General features: G+C 35.9%; 1 protein-coding gene across 1 annotated transcript; it reads right to left on the reverse strand.

The window, feature by feature from the left end:
• Positions 1 to 1,970: 1,970 nt before the first annotated feature.
• Positions 1,971 to 17,392, reverse strand: LOC120419647 (protein slowmo). Its single transcript, XM_039582403.2, has 5 exons — positions 17,234 to 17,392; positions 17,075 to 17,142; positions 10,870 to 11,035; positions 2,658 to 2,963; positions 1,971 to 2,598 (listed from the first exon to the last, which is right to left on the reverse strand). Exons 2-5 carry the CDS (start codon positions 17,104 to 17,106, stop codon positions 2,458 to 2,460), a joined length of 645 nt encoding a protein of 214 aa, XP_039438337.1. The 5' UTR covers positions 17,107 to 17,142; positions 17,234 to 17,392; the 3' UTR covers positions 1,971 to 2,457.
• Positions 17,393 to 18,509: the final 1,117 nt, after the last annotated feature.

An 18,509-nucleotide genomic window follows, 5' to 3' on the forward strand; every position in this document is an offset into this window, starting at 1 on the left:
GTGGTTGCCTCTCACCCAGTCGGCCTGGGTTTGATCACAGAAGGTCCCAGTGGCAAATTTTGTGACGAGATTTGTCTGATCACGTCTTCCGTCGGGCAGGGAAGTAAATGTTGGCCCCGGACTAACCTAAAAAGGTTAGGTCGTTAGCTCAGTCCAGGTGCAAGAGTCGTCTCCCTGGGTCCTGTCTCGGTGGAGTCGCTGGTAGGCAGTTGGACTAACAATCCAAAGGTCGTCAGTTCGAATCCCGGGGTGGATGGAAGCTAAGGTGTAAAAAGAGGTTTGCAATTGCCTCAACAATCAAGTCTTCGGACACCTAGTTTCGAGTAGGAATCTCGCAATCGAGAACGCCAAGGCAGAGCGAATAATTTGATTTGATTTTGATTTTTTGAAGAATTTTTAAAAAAAAATTCAAAAAACTTCAACAATCATAAGAAATTCATTATTTTTTTAAAGAAATTCAATTAATTCAAAAAATTTAGGGATTTTAAGATTAAAAAATAGTAGAATTTCAAGAGTTTTAGAAATTTCAGGAATTTCAAGAATTGCACATTTTAAGAACTTCAAGAATTTTTGGATTTTTAAGAATTTGAAGAATTTCGAAAATTTGAAGAATTTGAAGAATTTCAAGGATTTTAAGGATTTCAAGAGTTTCAAGAATTTAAAGAATTTCAAGAATTTCGAGAATTTCAAAGATTTCAAAAGTTTCAATTATTTTGGAATTTCTAGAATTTGAAGAATATTAGGATTTGAATGAATTTCAAAAATTTAAGGAATAAGCATTTCAAGAATTTGAGGAATTTTAAGAATTGCAAGAGTTTTGAGAATTTCAAGGATTTCAACAATTTTAAGAATATAAGATCTTAAGACTTTAATAATTTAAGTAGGTATAATGATGTTAATTCTTAAGGTATTAAGTTCCTAAAATTTCAAGACGCTCCGCTTTTTGTTGAACAACTCTGTTTGTGTGACAGCCAGAACAATACGTCCTGCAGGATACGACTCAAGACGTTCCAACACTTTTTTCATAATCAACAAACACCAGATAAAACGAGAGACACTTGGAGATTCAGCAGTTTGGCATTTCGGATCATAATTCTTCACGTCGACAAGTTTTTTTTTTGCAATCCAAGCTATCACACTCAGACAGACTATATATTTTTTAAATCTTTTCCATGCTTCCAGAAATCAAAAACATTGCAACGTTTAAACAACAGAGAGTTGCTGTTGCTTTTGTGTCCAAATTCAAATTTTCCTCCCTTTCACCGCACCCTTCTTGCAACAATTGTCCTACAGCAACGACGTATGTTTTGTTTATGATGATTTTTTTTGCCTACGCTCTGGTCCAAAATTTTAAATTTTGCTCACTCACACGTTCTCTCCTAACACAAAGTTCTTCTCGCACACACTAATCCCGATAAGTTTTGATAAATTTCCCTCCTAAACGGTGCCCTAACTTGCTTTTCCCCCGCGTGTTTAAACATTTGTTTGGTTGATGGTGTGCTTGTTTTTTATTGTTCGCGCCGCGCATCCTCCTCCCACAGGAATGTGTCAATCTACTCTACTGTAATCCGGGATTTGGTTTTTCCCCCACACTCTCCCTCCCACTTTCCTGCTGGCGTTCTAAACTCTATCAAAAATCAAGCATGAAAACAGAAGGTGCTCGCGACTCCAACTCGAGAGTTGTGTGATTGTGTAATTGAAAAAAATCAAAGTTCCTACAGTAATACTAGTAGCGTCACGTTTTAATGCTAAATAATCACGGTTTTGGTTGGTTTGATTAATTAAGGATAGCGTTTACAATTAGTTTATAGTATTTACACGATAATATAGAGTTTGATTTTCTCCCCCTTTTCCCACCTTCCATGTCGAACAAGTTGATTAAACTATACATCTCTGTCGCATACATTTAGAATTGCCTTAATCCTAGAACCGTTACGGATTGCTATCTCTCTGATTTGCTTTCTTTTCGCTTTCTTTTTTGTTGTTGCGGAGAGCACACGCATACTGCCCGGCGTCGATTGTTGTGTTGAAAAGTGCGTAACAGAAAGAGCAAAACAGTTTTACGAAAACGATGGATTTAATAAATTGGCAAACTATAGTAAAAATAAATTAGAGGTCGCAATTTGGCTTCACAACGGAAAAATAGTGACCAACAGACAGACAGATTGAGGGAGAGAGAGAGTGGGGAAAAACGGTGACGAAACGAAGGTTTGGCCCAAAAATCAGGAAGAAGTGCTTGGCGGGATTGTACTAGCTCTAGCTGAAGTTGATGAACTCGATGACGGTGTAGTCGTCGTTGCGGGTGTTGCAGCAGAAGAAGTAGTAGCAGAAGAAGAAGAAGTCTTGGATCGTGCACTGTTTTTGCTGTCGGCTCCAGCAGAACTACCTGTTGAACTTGGTGTTGCTGTCGCAGCTGCTGGTGATGGTGATGAGGACGACGCCGCGCAGCGCTTGTTACTATATGTGAATCTTCTGGGCGGTCGCGCTCAGCTCGTCCATGCTTTTCCGGGCCTGGTCCGTGATGTCGTCGAGGGACTTTTTCGTCTGGGTGAGGATCTCGTTCGTGCTGGTCGCGGCCGACGTGGCCAGTTCTTTCACCTGCGAGAAAATAATCATCATTTTGGGTCAACCCCTCCCGCCGAAACCAATCCCCTTACCTCCGAGTTGAGCTTTCCTATCACCCACTCGAGGCCCTGCCGGCCCTTGCCCGCGTTCGTGCTGATGTTCTTCGTGAGCACATCCTCCATGTACCGGTTCAGCGGAACGCCCTCCACCTGGACGGTGGCCTCCTGCTTGAGCAGCGTCTTGCACGGGTCCGTCGGATGCGGAACGTAGCTGAGCGTTTCGTACACCGACAGGAAGCTGCCAAAGGTCAGGTTGATCGTCTTGAGCGTCATCAGCCGCTTGCCCGGATCCACCGTGGACTGCTCGCTGGCGTAGCACACGTTCGGCGATCCGATCAGCTGTAATGGAGGAGCGAACGATTAGAATAGCTCGGGCCAACGGCCCTGACATGACCTGTGACGGCGGCGCGCGCTGGTTGGCTATTTCTAGCCCAATCACTTGAACATGTCTGAGAAGGTAAGTGTCTCGGGTCGGTCAGCTGGCGATGGCGTGCAAACTCGAGTATATCGAGGCGGTTGTGTAACACCAGAATGGTAAAAGAGATACAAAGTGGCGAGAATAAGAAGGCATCATCAGGCGGAGCAGCGTGGCAATCGGTGCCAAGAGTTTTTGCTGACGGGGGCTAATTACTGCACGCTGTCGGGCCGTGATGTGGAGGGATACAATATTTGTGGCGGCATTTAGCATTGAGCCACAAATCTATCTATTATTCATATACCAACACAGTAGAAATTGGCTTGAAATAATGTTTTTCATGTGACTTTGAAAAATGCTGAACAAAAAGATATCTTTGGTTCCTCCAAACTCATAGAAATCTTCATACAATTTTGGAAGTTGTCCATACAAAAATTCTTCAATAGGGGAAGGGCATGTAATTCTATTAGGCACCTATTGCAAACATATCAGCAACTTGTAGTTTAATACAACTGCTAAAACGAGATTTGGATATCCGCAGAAATGCGTTAGAGAATTACGCGTAGATAAATCAACACGGCAATGTTGGAGTTGATGTCAGTAAATGTTTCAGTTTCGTCAATTGAATTTAAGTGAATTCCCTTCCAATAAATAAAATTGTATGTCAATTTTGCGGGCAGTTCAGGACATGATCCCCTAGTTGTATTGAGCCCGAATCTCAAATATGAGCTTGATTGGTTGCGACAGGATCTGGCGCTTTGACTTTGAATTTTACGATTTTTGCATTTTTCAAAAACCTCATGAGTTTATAATCCGTGTTCCAGGGAACAACTTTGCCGAAGAGTGCAAAGAGATTTGTCTACTATTTAAAATGTTACAGAAATAATAAAACCTCCGCTGAAAACATAAACTTTTTCTTCACTCTCTTCTGGCATCACTTTGCTGCTCCTGCAGAAAAGATTAAGAGGCAGTATTTGTAAATTCTGCTCGGTTTGTTCTAGAGGTCGAATCGAGGTGCTCCGATTTGGATGAAACTTTCAGCGTTTGTTTGTCTATACATCAGGGTGGCCACCAGATTTCGATTTTCAATTTCCCGGTTTTTTCCCGGTTTTCTCCCGAGACCAGAAGGAATTTTCCGGAATGTTTTTAAACCAAATTACAATGTTTTTTCAGGCTAACGTTGGTATCAACATACTTTTGGAACGCATACATCTGGTTCAAAGTTTGAGTTCCTCAAGAAAGCTTTCAAATATCTTGAGTAAAAAGTAAGTAAGTTGAAAACGAAGCCGTTTTTATCTGTTTCCAATCCAAACCTCTAATTTTTCTAATGATTGGGATTTTTCATCATCATGCTCTATAGATTTTACAAACTAAAAATAAAAAAAAACTTTTTAATTTTTTAGAATAACATTAATTATTATTAGAAAGCAGGAAATGGCATTTACAATTTATTAATTTTGTAGAAAAGATTTGCAAAAATACATTGTTATCAACATTTATATAAATGCTCGTAAAGTTTCTCTGAAAAGAGGTTTTGTGTATTCAAGAAGAACGATTATTCCAAGAATTATCAATTTCTGTGAATTAATTATTATTTTTTGGTGAGTACTTTCTTTTTAACCAAAAAGTCTTTTTGAATCATTAGTCCAAACAAAAATGTATACACTTTGGCAGCAGTGCAGGAAAGTTCCATACAAATATAAAAAAAAACGGTATCTTGACACTTTTTTTATCGATTAAGTATCTTCGGTAAGTTGATTGATGGAATAAATTTTCGAAAATAATTTTAATTTAGAAAAACTGTCTGAAATACCCAAAACACAAAATGGTAAAAAATCATAAAAAATGATCGAGCTGCGATTTTTTCAACAACACATAAGGCTGGTACAAATTTTATTTAAAGTTTTTGTCCCTTCCTTCAAAGTTGCCCCGAAAAATCAGGGGGCAAAAAAATTTTTTTTTTTCATAGAACATCTAAATTTCAATCGAAAATTGAGTGCAATCAGCTGAAATCTTTTTAAAATACATTCCCCTGGGCTCCCCTCCCACTAACATTTACACACAAGATCCTCTGTAATTATTAAGTCAAATGTAATTACAAAAGCCGACTCGGTCCTAACCAGGTCCCAGTACCGAAAAGGACCTAATAAAACTGAACTAGTGTAAAATGCATTTTTAAACTCTTTTTGCATTCAAATGTTGAGACTATTGCTTGTTCTTTAATTTTTTTTTGTTATATCTTATTTTTTTGTTTTTTTACTCAACGTCCATGTACATTTCTTCAAATCAGTTTTCTTAGTAAAGCTTCAAAATAAAATGTTTTTCTGTATTTCTTAAACTATCTGCTGAAAATGCCAAGCATTTTGGAGATATTCTTTCTGTTAATTAAATATTCATTGACTTTTTTTTATTTTTTCTATTATTTTTTCTTCCATATTTAATAATAATAATTTTGTATAAATTTATGATGACCGACGAATTGTTTTTGGAACAGAGATTTTTTAAACTGCCCAAAATATACATTTGAAAAATTTTCAAAAATAGTTTTGATTTCAGATTTAAACATGCTATTTAATAGTATTTTTTAGAAGTTGTAGCTATTTTCATTAAAAAATCATTCTATTTTAGCTTTAAAAAATCGAATGGTTGAGAAAATTCTTTACTGCTTTCTTTGAAGGACAAATCTTGATCATTAAATTAAAAAAAAATCCTGATTTAAATTTTATGCACAACTAATATTTTAGCAAACAAAGGTCAAATTAACAATATCCAAATTATGAAACATATGATTATTTTTACAAATATTTTGAATGTTTTAAATTAAATGGCACAATTTACAAATTTGAAACAAATATTCGTAGAAAAAACAAAAAGAAAAAAACTCTAAAACGGTGCACTTTATTTTAAATTCTTAAAATTTCTTAACGAATGCAAATTATAGGTTTATCATTCAAATATTTTTTTAAACATTTTCTGATTGGTCAAAAATAATTCGCCCGTAATTCACTGCACCTTAAATATGGTTGTTAGCTTTTGCTTCAAATCAATTTATTTTTTTTTCTCTTAAATATTTCGTTTGAGGGGTTTTTTCTGGCCCCCCTGAGACCGCTCGTGGTACCCACAGGGGTACATGTGGTCGAGAACCGCTGCTGTAGAGGAAAAAAAATGCTAGTTTTCGCGATTTCTTCATTTAGAATAACAGGAATAATATTCTATTTGAGAAAAGAACATATTGAATACATTAAAGAGGGGCTTTTGTCAAAATTTAAATAAACATAAAATATTTTCCCGGTTTGTCAGTCGAATTCCCGAGTTTTTCCCGGTTTTCTCCCGGTGGATAAAAATCCCGGGTTTTTCCCGGTTTTCCCGGTTTTTTCCCGAGGTGGCCACCCTGATACTATACATGAGATGAACTCATGCCAAATATGAGCCCTCTACGACAAAGGGAAGTGGGGTAAAACGGGCTTTGAAGTTTGAGGTCCAAAATACATGAAAAATCTTAAAATTGCTCGCGTTTGCGTAAAACATCATCAATTCCAACTCTCGTAGATGCATTTGAAAGGTCTTTTGAAGCACTTCAAAATGGGCCAAAGACATCCAGGATCGGCTTGATTTTTTCTCATAGCTTTTGCAAATTACTGTTGAAAATTGATTTTTTTTTAAACCTTAATATATTTTTGCAACAGCCTCCAACACCCATACTCCCATAGGTCAAAAGATAGGTAAATTCATGGACTATAAGCCGGTATTAACTTTTTGGCCAATCGCAGTTTTTCTCATAGTTTTTCGATTTTTCTACAACAAACATTTTACAACGTTAGTTTTTGCCCCGAAGGCCTCCATAGCGGCACTTTTTGGTCTCAATTTTGTCATATTTGGAATCCTCGGAAAATTTCACTCTAGTTAGAAGTATTGGAGTTGTAAATTTGAATGGAAAAATTGCCATTTAGAATGAATTAAAATATTTTTTAACAATTTGTTGGATTAGGGGTGAAACAGGGTTTCGCCAACTTGATACAGCATTTGACGCATTGATCGCAGGGTAAATAAAATCAATTTCTTTTTTCAAAAATGTTTTATTTTTTTTTTATCAAATTAACCACTCCAATACTTCTAACTAATGTGAAATTTTCCGAGAATTCCGAATATGACAAAATTGTGACCTAAAAGTGCCGCTATGGAAGCCTACAGGGCAAAAACTAACGTTGTAAAATGTTTGATTCAGAAAAATCGAAAAACTATTAGAAAAACTGCGATTGGCCAAAAACTTAATACCGTAAGCTTATAGTACATGAAATTCCCTAACTTTTGACCTATGGGAGTATGGGTGTTGGAGGCTGTTGTAAAAAGATATTATGGTTTTAAAACAATCCATTTTTAACAGTAAAAAATCAAACCAATCCTGGATGACCTTTCGAATGCATCTAGGAGAGTTGGAATTGATGATGTTTTACGCAAACGCGAGCAATTTTAAGATTTTTCATGTATTTTGGACCTCAAACTTCAAAGCCCGTTTTACCCCACTTCCCTTTGTCGTAGAGGGCTCATATTTGGCATGAGTTCATCTTATGTATAGACAAACAAACGCTGAAAGTTTCAACCAAATCGGAACAACTCGATACGACCTGTTACACATTGGTGAAAAACTCGCTCTTAAAATTGTTTTTGCAATTCCGTCGTGAAACTATTTACTTTTCCTGTCATTCTTGAACGACGAAATAGCCTACTTTCCTGTACCAAAAATAACAGAATCGAATAGCAACACTTTTCAAAATAAATGCTGAAAAGTTCTACTTTTCAGCACTTGTTTCGAAAAGTAACACTTTTCAATTTTTTTTGATTTAAACGATTGAAAATACATGAAAATTTCACATAAAATTTCACTCAGTGTGTGTTTTTTGGAATTGCAAAAAATGTTGTATGGAACTCTTTGTAAAACTTGATTTTTTCAGCACTCTTCGTATTTGTACGACTCGTGCTGAAAAAATCCTCTTTTTGCAACTTGTTGCATGAACTACTATTAACTCTATGTCTTTAATGCTCTAGACTAAAAAAAACAACGATTATTAAAACAAAAGTATTAATAATCGTTGTTTTTTTTAGTTTAGTTTATTTTTTGCCTTTCTTACTAAAGAAAGGTAAAGGTTTTACTTTATGGCTGGACGTCATTTTCATTTTCGTAAATATGACGATTCAGCATGAATTTTAATCGGAAAAATCGCCGAAAAATCACACTGCATCGATTTTTGACGCTCAATTCATCTTGACAGAACTTGTCTATCTCCAACCCTCGAATTTTGAGAAAATAAATTCCGTGTCACGTCGTTCTCAGCTCCCCTGAGTCCGATTTTGATTCTTCTGAATGCAGATGAAAGCTAGTGTGCTGAACCAGGGCGAGTTGCCGCTCAAATTTCGAAATATCCATCTGTTTTCGGATGTGGCCAGACTTTTTAACAAAATACACAGTTTTCAAATGAAATATGGACAAAACTTTTCATTTTTATATCTTTTATTTATCTCAAAAATTGCACTTTTCGTGCTCTACAACCTCCCAAATTTTCATCCAGATTCATAATTTGGTTCTCGAGTTATAGCCGTTTGATTAACCTACCATAAGAAAAAAAAATCCCTAAAAAAAAGTAAAAGCCCACCTGGTGACCTTCGCCAACATTTTTCGTTACAAATTTTATCCGAAATTTCTTCCTACATTCATAGTACAGACCATGAGCATCTGAAACAAATTTGACATCGATCGGCAATCCCGAACAATTTTTAGAACGATTTACTTTTTGCCTTTCTTACTAAAGAAAGGTATAGGTTTTACTTTAAGGCTGGACGTCATTTTCATCTTCGTAAATAAGACGATACAACATGAATATCAATCGGAAAAATCGCTAAAAAATCACACTGCATTGATTTTCGACGCATCGTCGCCAAGTCGACAATTTGTCAAGTTGAGCTTCGAATACCAGCGCGAGAATGCTGGCGCATATATGTTTTGGCTCGACTTATACTCGTTTATAGTACCGTAAACTGGGATGACTTTGATAGCACGGGGTGACATTGATAGAAATTTGATTAGGCCACTAATTTTGATACATCCAATGTAACAGTCATATTTTTGCATACATGTTCGATAATAAGCTATCCCTTAATGCTTACATACTCAAAATTCTCAAAAATATTTAGATATTGATTTGACGGGCATTTGAAAAACCTATCAAAGTCACCCCGGGCTATCAAAGTCACCCCAGTTTACGGTAGCTTTTCTACCGATGTTTCCTTCAACATGTAAGATATCGTAGCTTTTCGGTTTCTTTTGCTCTGTCCGTTTTTTTTTTTTTTTGCATAACTGTCATAAACGCTTGTTTGATTAAGAATTTGTACGATTTAAAATATTCTTTTGGTGAAAATTGCGTTTTCAATTTCTTTTGGAAAACACATCATTAATAATACCTTGCTTTCATCATAAGATTTTTTTTGTATCATGTCACTTTCTTTACAAAATTGTTACCTTCCACTACTCGCCCATCAGTCACTGGTGCAATTTGGTTTGCCAGATTATTCCAGATTTTATTTTTATTTTAGCGTGGCCAAGGCCTGGCTACCCTGATTGACACCACGACTCGAGTGTTTTGAAGCATTGTTGTGGACCGAAAATGTCAACTTTTGAACTAAGCCAATCTGTGTTGATTTTTTAGAGCAACTTCTAGGGTTTATATTGAGTAAGTTAAAATTATGTTTAGGTTTCGACCTGACCCCGTTTAAGTTCAGCAACCGCGCGATTCTTATTAATCGAAACGGGATTAAGACTACTTTCGACGAGATTAGATAAAACGCGTTATCGCGGAAAGTCAGTTCTAATCGCAGCATGAAACTTTACCACAAATCTAAAAATGTAACGTATCAACCCCTGAACAACTTGATCAGTTATACAGTGAAGTTTAAGTGCAGTGAGTAGTGCAAGCGTTCCATCTGTTCAAAATTTTTAAACCAGACGTGCGTGAATGACAACACAGGTATGACAGTGTCAACTTAAACTATAGGTCTAGTTTGAGACAACTTCCGAAACATGCCGTGACAGATATTTCCCACGTTCCGTCAACAAAAACTTTCCCAACTAAGGTTCCTCCTACTGGGTGCGCCATCGTCCGTACAATTCTTCCCAAACTATTTTTGTAATAGCAGAGCAGAAATTTGCTCGTGGCTCACGTGTCGCGTCACGAAATAGCGTCGCGGCGTCCTCTAACTCGTTCTTCTCTTCTTGTTTGCAATGATGGCCAGTCGTCGTCGTCGTCACGAGGCAAATTCAAACAGAATGAAATAGATTCGCGGCGGCGTGTGAATGTGTGCAACGACAGAGGTAGAGGAGATTGAATGGTAAGATTACGCGTTCTGTGACGCGCGAATTGTTGCAGTAGACTGATAAGAGAAGAAAAAAGGAGGAAAAGGAACGTGCCACAGACTGTAAGTGTAGAAGACGCTGTAAGTGATGGCTTTGGTTCGTATTTTTATCACCTTTCGCCGGCCACGAGCGTCAGCAAATTCCGACGACTTCGCCAAGACTTTTCTCTCTTTTTCGTTTTGCTCTGGCTAAAACACTCAAATTGGACACGCTACATTTGCGGGATGGGCGAAAGTGAGACTGACCGTGGCAATGAAATCAGCAAAATTTAGCGTGATTTAAAGAATTGAGTTCAATCCTCATTGAAAGCTAGCTTTGGAAGCTTCTCGTTATCAGAAAAAAAAGTCAGGAATTACGCCGCAATAAACTCGTAATCCTGGGAGCTTTCGCACCTGGTCCGCACCTCTCAAGTTCTAAATACCCACCTTCTGGGCCCACTGGGGGAAGTACCACTTGGAGCTGACGAGGCGGTGCGTGTGCAGGACACCGTCCACGACGCGCCGCTCGACGACGTCGGTGCCGATGACGGCCGTGTTGATCGGGTTGGGGTACTTGCGCCAGGCCGCCTGGGCCACGGTTTCCCACGGGTGGCTGTTGGAGGGGGAGGAAAGAAACGAGAAACGGGGAACAGTGAGTTATTATTGGAACATGTAATGCATAATACACAGTCAGTCAGTGTGTGTGTGTGTGGGGGGGAATGATGGACAAGCTGCCGACAGCCTTCTGCTGGGAAATCTGTTCTTTGGGTTTGGAAAAAGAAATCTTGTTTCGTATAAGGACATTGGTATTTGTAAATTTTATTTCGAATTATGAATATGAAGAAATTTGTTCAAGATTTCCAAAATCATACCAAGATATTTGCAATTTAGTTAAGAACAAAAAATTAAACTAAATTTGTATCAACCTAAATTGGCTGTTAATCACTGATTAGTAGATTTTTTTTTTCTTTTTTGCTGTATTATTTGATTAGAATCCCTGAACCGAAAAATAATTGCTTTCTAGTTTATGTAATGTGAAACGGGAAGACTGTCTCGACTTGAGTTATTGGAACCACCTTAAAGGAAAATTAAGATTATTTATCAGTTTCTATTGAATTTCACATTTTCACACATTTTAGACAACTCAACAAAGAGGTTATATTCAACCAACCAAATTTTCAACCTTCCAAACTGCCTGCCAGCCTGAACTACCCATAGAATTTATCCAAAAAGAGATGAGAAGAAAATCTGAAAATCAAAAACTGTCAAACTCCAAGCGAAACTTACTTGAAGATGCCGTGGAGAACTTCACTTAACTTCTTAAAAAAAAAGTTGAAAAAAAACTGTTTCACATTAAATTAAAATTATGGTAAAAAGGGTGGTTTTTTCATGAAACTCTCACATGTTATATATTTTTAGAAACACGCACCTTTCTTGTGGATTAAGAATTTTCAAGATCTGACTTATCTAAAATTAACATAACCTCAAATGGTCCCGTCTGATCGCCACGTAAAAAGCCTTGTAGAAGGATGTCATTTTCCTTAAAGGCGGTGTCTGTATAATCTTGAAAAAAAAAGTCTGTAGGAAGGAATTGGAATCACTCTATAAATGAGAGGAAGGCACCAACCACCTAAAGGTGGATTAAGTTACGTTTTTTTCCAGAATTTGTATGGGGAATTGGGGAAATTAGTGCGGTTCGCTCCTTAAGCATATTGCACGCAATTTTGGGATTGTATGCAACTGCGTTTTACCTATTGAGGTTTTGCAGCGCGACTGTGTTTCAAATGTAGGTGGCGCCAAAATGAGGTTACTTGCCAAAAATCGTATTCCTTTCCGCTGGATTGAGGTTTTGCAGCGCGACTGTGTTTCAAATGTAGGTGGCGCCAAAATGAGGTTACTTGCCAAAAATCGTATTCCTTTCTGCTGAATTAAAGAACAAAATCGCTTATTTCTCATGATTCCCTGCATAAATCTTAATGAAACTTGTTGCAAAAGTCGAGAAATATTTTTTGCTTTAAAATAATGTATATCAATTTTAGGGCGCGCAAAATTTGTTTACTTTTTCTATTAAAAACATGTTTTGGAACACGAAAAAATGAGTTTCCTTGTATATATCAATGAAATAAACAGTTATGTAGTTGATAACAGATGTGTTAACATATATTCAATAATTTTTATTGATTTTTGACAGACTTTCTTACCAATTTGTCCAAATTACTATCTTTTTCTAAATTTACAGTTTTCTCATAGAAAAATCAAACAAATATTGGAAAGTTGTACACCAAATTGTTGGAAATAATTTTTCTCATCCGAATCCGGCATAAGTTTTATAAAAATATTGATTATGAAGGAAAAAAAACATTTTTTTTTTTCAAAAAATCATAGGTTTACGCTATTTGTTCATAGGTGGCGACATGTGTCTTTTAGCTTTGCTGCAAATTCTCTATTGAAGAATAAAATCGCTTATTTCTCATGATTCCTTGCATGAATCTTAATAAAACTGGTTGCAAAAGACGAGAAAATTTTTTTTGCTTTAAAATAATGAACATCAATTTTTAATTACTTTTGACAGACTTTCTTGCCAAATAATCAAAATTACTATCGTTTTCTAAATTTACAGTTTAGAAAAATTAAACAAATATTGGAAAGTTGCACACCAAATTGTTGGAAATGATTTTTCTCATCCAAATCTGGCATAAGTTTTATAATAATGTTGATTATGAAGGAAAAAACACATTTTTTCAAAAAATCGTAGGTTTACGCTATTTATTCATAGGTGGCGACATGTGTCTTTTAGCTTTGCTGCAAATCCTCTATACCTATATTTTATATTTTTACTTCCTGATTTTTAGTGAAATTTTTTAAGGCGTTCATGAAAGCTTTTAGTCATTTTTTTCAAAAGATTTTTTAAAGACAGAAAAAAATCAATAACAAGCCATACACACTCAGATTTGTTTACCGAATTCGGAAAAGTTTGCCAAATTTTCAACTGCTGAACAGTTCGGTAAACTGTAAAATACCGAATTCGGTATAATCTTACCGAAATTCGGTAATGAAGTTCATTGTTGTTCACCGTACAACCGAAAGTCGGTAAAATTCGGTTCATTTTGACAGAGGCGTTTGCCGATCTAAATTTTACCGATTTTTCAACTAATTCGGTAAAAAAAACTAAGTGTGTGCGGTATTGTAAATCGAAAATTTCGAAAACAAGGAATTGATGTCAAAATGAACAAAATTTTACCGAAAATCTGTAGTAAGATTAACAATAGAACTTTTTTTAAAGCATTTCGGTATGATTTTACCAAATTCGGCAGTTTTCAGTTATCCAAACTTCTGAAGTAGAAAGATCGAAAAAAATCAGTAATTCGATGTTCGGTAAAAAAAAAATCTTAGTGATTGCAAGTCGATTTTCAAGTGGTGTATTTTAAATATTTTTGCTTTTATTAAACTTTTCAGCAACCATTAAAAAAAGATTTTAAAATAATTTAAGTAAAGGTCGGATTTCTGTATAAAACCTCGATAACATTCTTATCATAGTTCGTTGAAAAGATATTTTTAGACTTTTCCAGTAAAGCACGATGATCTGGCAATACTGTTGAGGAATATTATTACGAATATCTTGAAATACAGCTATCTTACAATTTTGGAACAGTTCACAGACCGTCCAATGTTTAAAAATTTCAGCTTCTCGTCTTTTCCAGAACCTTCAAAAATAGAATTTCTCGCCTAAAAAATGATTGCGAATGATTTATAAGAAAAAAGTCAGCACCTACGACTTAACATAATTTACAAATAAATTAAAAAAAAAAACAAACAAGTGAATGACAATTTAAGTAGAAGCTGAAAATTTACATCAAATTAAAAAAATGCACTTGAGGCAGGGAAACTCTCAAAATTTCGATATTTGGAAAAAATAAAACAATCATTTTTTTTTAAATATTAAAAATCTAAGAAAACGTCCGATTTTATGATTCATTTTGAACGATGAATTCGTTCGTTTATTTTCAGAAAAACACATAAAATCTGGAGTTTTTTTTAAAAAGGTCCAATAAACCAAATTTTCCGTTTTTGCTTTTTGGGTGTTTTTTTTAATACCCCTGACTCAAGGCGGTTTCAACAACACCCAAAAAGCAAATACTGAAAATTTGGTTTATTGGACTTTTTCAAAAAAAAAAACTCCAGAAATCTAGTACTTTGTTCATTGAATTCATTCATTCATCATTGAAAACAACACCAAATCTGTTTGTCCCATCGTTGAACTTCTACGCATAATTGCCCCACCAAGTATTTTCTATTACGAAATCATGCGTTTTACGAAGCATTTCATCTTGTTTACATGTTTATCTTTAAGAGGATTACAAATAAGAGTGATAAAATGTTAACCGGGTGATTAGGGACATATAGGGCGGCGGGACAATTATGCGTAGAACGGCAGAATAGGAAAAGAAAAAGTAATGACAATAAGTTGAAAACATATTTTTATGTTATATTTTTTTCGGGAACGCCTGAAAACAGTTCATTATTTTAAAACAGAATCAAAGAGTTTATGCAAAAAATATTTTTACCAACATTCCTTTTCAATTTACTGTATTTTGATATTAAGTTCTAAAAATTAATGTTTATTTGTAAATTTGTCAGTATTACCATGTTTTAAATTTTACGCCAACTACTAATTACATTTTATTAAATAAGACTTCATACTTTACCACTTACTTCATGAGAAATTTTGTAACAACAAAATACATTAAATAAATTAAAAATGGCCGAAATAAAAATAACTAACTTAATCCACCTATGTGGTTGATGCCTTCCTCACTTTTTACCAACAATGGGTAATATGAGTGGTTCGGACACATATTCCAGCTATTTTTTTAGATCCAGAAAAATAAGTACACAGGTGGTCATAACTCGAGACAGGGTTGCCAGATACTTAAACAACGAAGGGTCGGATGATGGATGTTTTTTCCGAAAAAAAACTAAATCTAATATTTTTTATAGGAACTTTTGAATTCTGTAATTCTGTAATTTCGGAATATTTTTTATGGGAACTTTTGAATTGTGGATTAAATTTGAATTTTTCGTTCGACCCGCAAAACGTAAAATAGAAAGTTTATTACGTGTTTACGTAATTTTTTTCTAAAAAACTGAAGGAAAACTGATACTGTTGATTTTTTAGACAAATTTTTTGATACATTTTCGTCATTTAATAAGTAATAATAAAATCATTTTGTTCAAAAGGGCTAGAAGCAAATTAAAAAATATGCAAATTATTTAAAATCTAATCTCTAATCTAATCTAATCAGACCCTAGCGCAGCCAATCATTCGAAGGGATCCTGGAGAGTGCCTTAGGTTAGATGACGCCTAGCAGTCTTCAAAAATATGCAAATTATTTAAAAGTTAGAAAACAACTTTTCAACAAGTATACATCGGATTCAAAACATTTCCCGACTTTTTTTATTTTTGGAGAATTCCAGACTTTTTCCCGACTCAAGTGACCACCCTGTAATTTATTTGAAAGCAATTTGTATGAATATTTCGAAAGCAAACATCGACCCAGAAATCAACAACTTCGGAACACTTTTTTATGCAGACTTTGGATCTATACAGAAGTGTTTACTTTTAGAATAGTCTGATTAATTTGTATTGTACAATTATCAGTTAAGTTGACGTGTTTCCTAACTCAGTGAGAAAATTGGCTCGATAAACAGTTGATAATCAACATGTTGATCCGTTTCAAAAGTCTATTTTGAATATGTATGCAGAAAATGTTGTTTACTCAGCAGTCAAAGATTGAAAACAAATAACATTTAACTGTGTTGCTCACTATTGACAATCTTTTTCGATCAAATTGCATTGTTCAACAACTTTGTCAAACTTCCACTTGAACGCGAAACAAGTACAAATTTTAGACTTTGTACCGTGATTTATCGCTCAGATATGAACACATTCTTTCACATCTTGTAGCACTTGTTGGTGATTGATCTAAGTTCTGTGTTCATACAGCAGGTTTCCCCTTCTCTAACGGAACGTGAAAGTCTTATTCCGTGCGCACTCTCAAGGCACTTCCTACCTGGAGGACATCGACATTTCGCAGAGCGACACTCAACTTGGCGTCAATCAAGGACGCAAGCAAGTTGTAGTTCTGCACTGAACGTCGTAAGACCTTCGAAATCTGTTTAACAACAACTTCGAGTTGGTCAGCTCGAATCAGCCGGTCGTGCCACACACGTGCCTCAGCTCGCCTGCACAACAAAGAAGCACATTCCGCGCACACCCACAACTGCAACACGACCACAACCGCGCGCTCCCCGTCGTGTCTTTACGTGCTTCCGTCATTCATTCATTTTCTTCGCTCTTCTGAAATCTGATGCAGCTTTCAAAGCGAATTTCATAATCAGGCGAGCGACGTCCGTCCAAAGGTCACCTGTCCACAATCTCTTGCGGTCTGTTGTCAAGCGTCTCAAAATTGTCACTTTTGCGCTTCGCTCCAGACGGGAACCTTCCAGAAGCATTCCCTGCCCTTTCGTTGCATTCGCGACCACCAACACCGCAGTAGGCCTTTTACATAATCGATTCTGTCCTCCCGACGGACTCGCCAGCAGCTGTCAAACTTTCCACCGACGAAGCAGGCCGTGGCCCCTCCGCACTTACTTGAATACGTGCTCTGAGGTCCAGATTTTCATCCTGTGTGTGTGTGTGCGTCTGCTCCGATGTGGAACCTACGGGGTGGGGGAAGAAAACGGAATTTCACGTAAATTTTCGGAATCTGCCAATTTTTCGCCACACCAAGTGCAAAAAAAAACCACTCACACTAGTGTCACTCGCGGAAAGAAAAGAAGAGAATATTGCTCCTCTTTGCTTCTGCCTTTCGTCACTTGCGCGGAATCGCGAATTAAACGCTCGAAACCACACGCAATCAATCCGACACCCGACCCGACTCGCTACAGCGAACAAAGTGAACGAGGATTTTTCCGTGCGACGGCGACGACGATGGCCGTGAAGGCGAAGACAGATGACAGATCAAGCACTTGACAGTTATAGCCCCTTTGGGAATGAATTTACGGTGCAAGGGGTGAGGCGATGGTTGTGACGGACAGTGGAAGAATTTGTAATTACTCAAGTTAATTACATGTTTAAATTCACGTTCATTTCGATAAAAATCATATCTGTAAATGTTTACTTATATAAAAAGCATGCCGGAGAATCACTTCTGATCACTTTTTGATTTTGATTTGAACATAATTGATTGAATCACCATGAATTACCATGTAGAAAAACAAGTCATAACAAAGCTACCCCACCAATAACAGAAGGGTGATATAGACAATTGGGTACTAAAGCCCTATGTCAATTTTTATGTACAACGTTACAAAACACGATTAAAAACCATTTCTGATCACTTTTTTTCATTTTAATGCAAAATTTTTTTTTGACAAGACAACATTTTTTCGATGGATTAACTATGGTCCCCTTGGAACGAGCTGTCAAGTAGGAGCTTTTCTGTCAAGAAGGACCGCGAGATTAATTTTTCAAAATTGATTTAAAAATCCATTTTAAACTCTTTGTGGTCGTACAAAGGGTCATTGTACTCAGAAAAATAAGTTTTATCGCTGTAAACAATAATACCAGCAATCTAAGCTTCATTTTAGGACCCAATTGTATTTTCAAAATAAGTTATGGTTATTTTTCTAAAATATAATGACGGAAATAATGTTTTATTTAAAGCTCAGAAACCTATGAATTCTGAAAAAATAAGGTTATTAAATTATGAAATTTAAGGATCTCCAAAATTGCGAAATTGAAAATTCAAAGTCTAAACATTTTTAAGAATTGAAAAAAAACTTAACTTTATAGATATATAAATTCAAAAATTAAGAAAATAAGAAATCGGATAGTGGAATCTTCGGGTAATCCAATTATGAAAAAATGCATTTGTCTTGTTTTTTTTTTTGTTTTATTATAGAGACTTTACACCATTGTGCATTCATCTCTTCAAGGTGGATAGTGAAAGAGGAAAGGTTACAGAGTTTTAAATCACTTGTCTGGCTATATTTCAATAATTGTTACCATGCCTGAATATTTCTGT

The sequence above is a fragment of the Culex pipiens genome, chromosome 2 (assembly GCF_016801865.2).
Source record: "Culex pipiens pallens isolate TS chromosome 2, TS_CPP_V2, whole genome shotgun sequence".
In the NCBI taxonomy this organism is placed as follows: Eukaryota; Metazoa; Arthropoda; class Insecta; order Diptera; family Culicidae; genus Culex; species Culex pipiens.

Excerpts from the sequence above, each read along its gene's own strand:
- LOC120419647 (XM_039582403.2), bottom strand. The coding sequence starts at position 17,106 with ATGAAAATCTGGACCTCAGAGCACGTATTCAA. Across the intron at positions 11,036-17,074 it reads ACCTCAGAGCACGTATTCAA|CCACCCGTGGGAAACCGTGG; the intron begins GTAAGTGCGGAG and ends CCCCTCCAACAG. Across the intron at positions 2,599-2,657 it reads TAGGAAAGCTCAACTCGGAG|GTGAAAGAACTGGCCACGTC; the intron begins GTAAGGGGATTG and ends ATTTTCTCGCAG.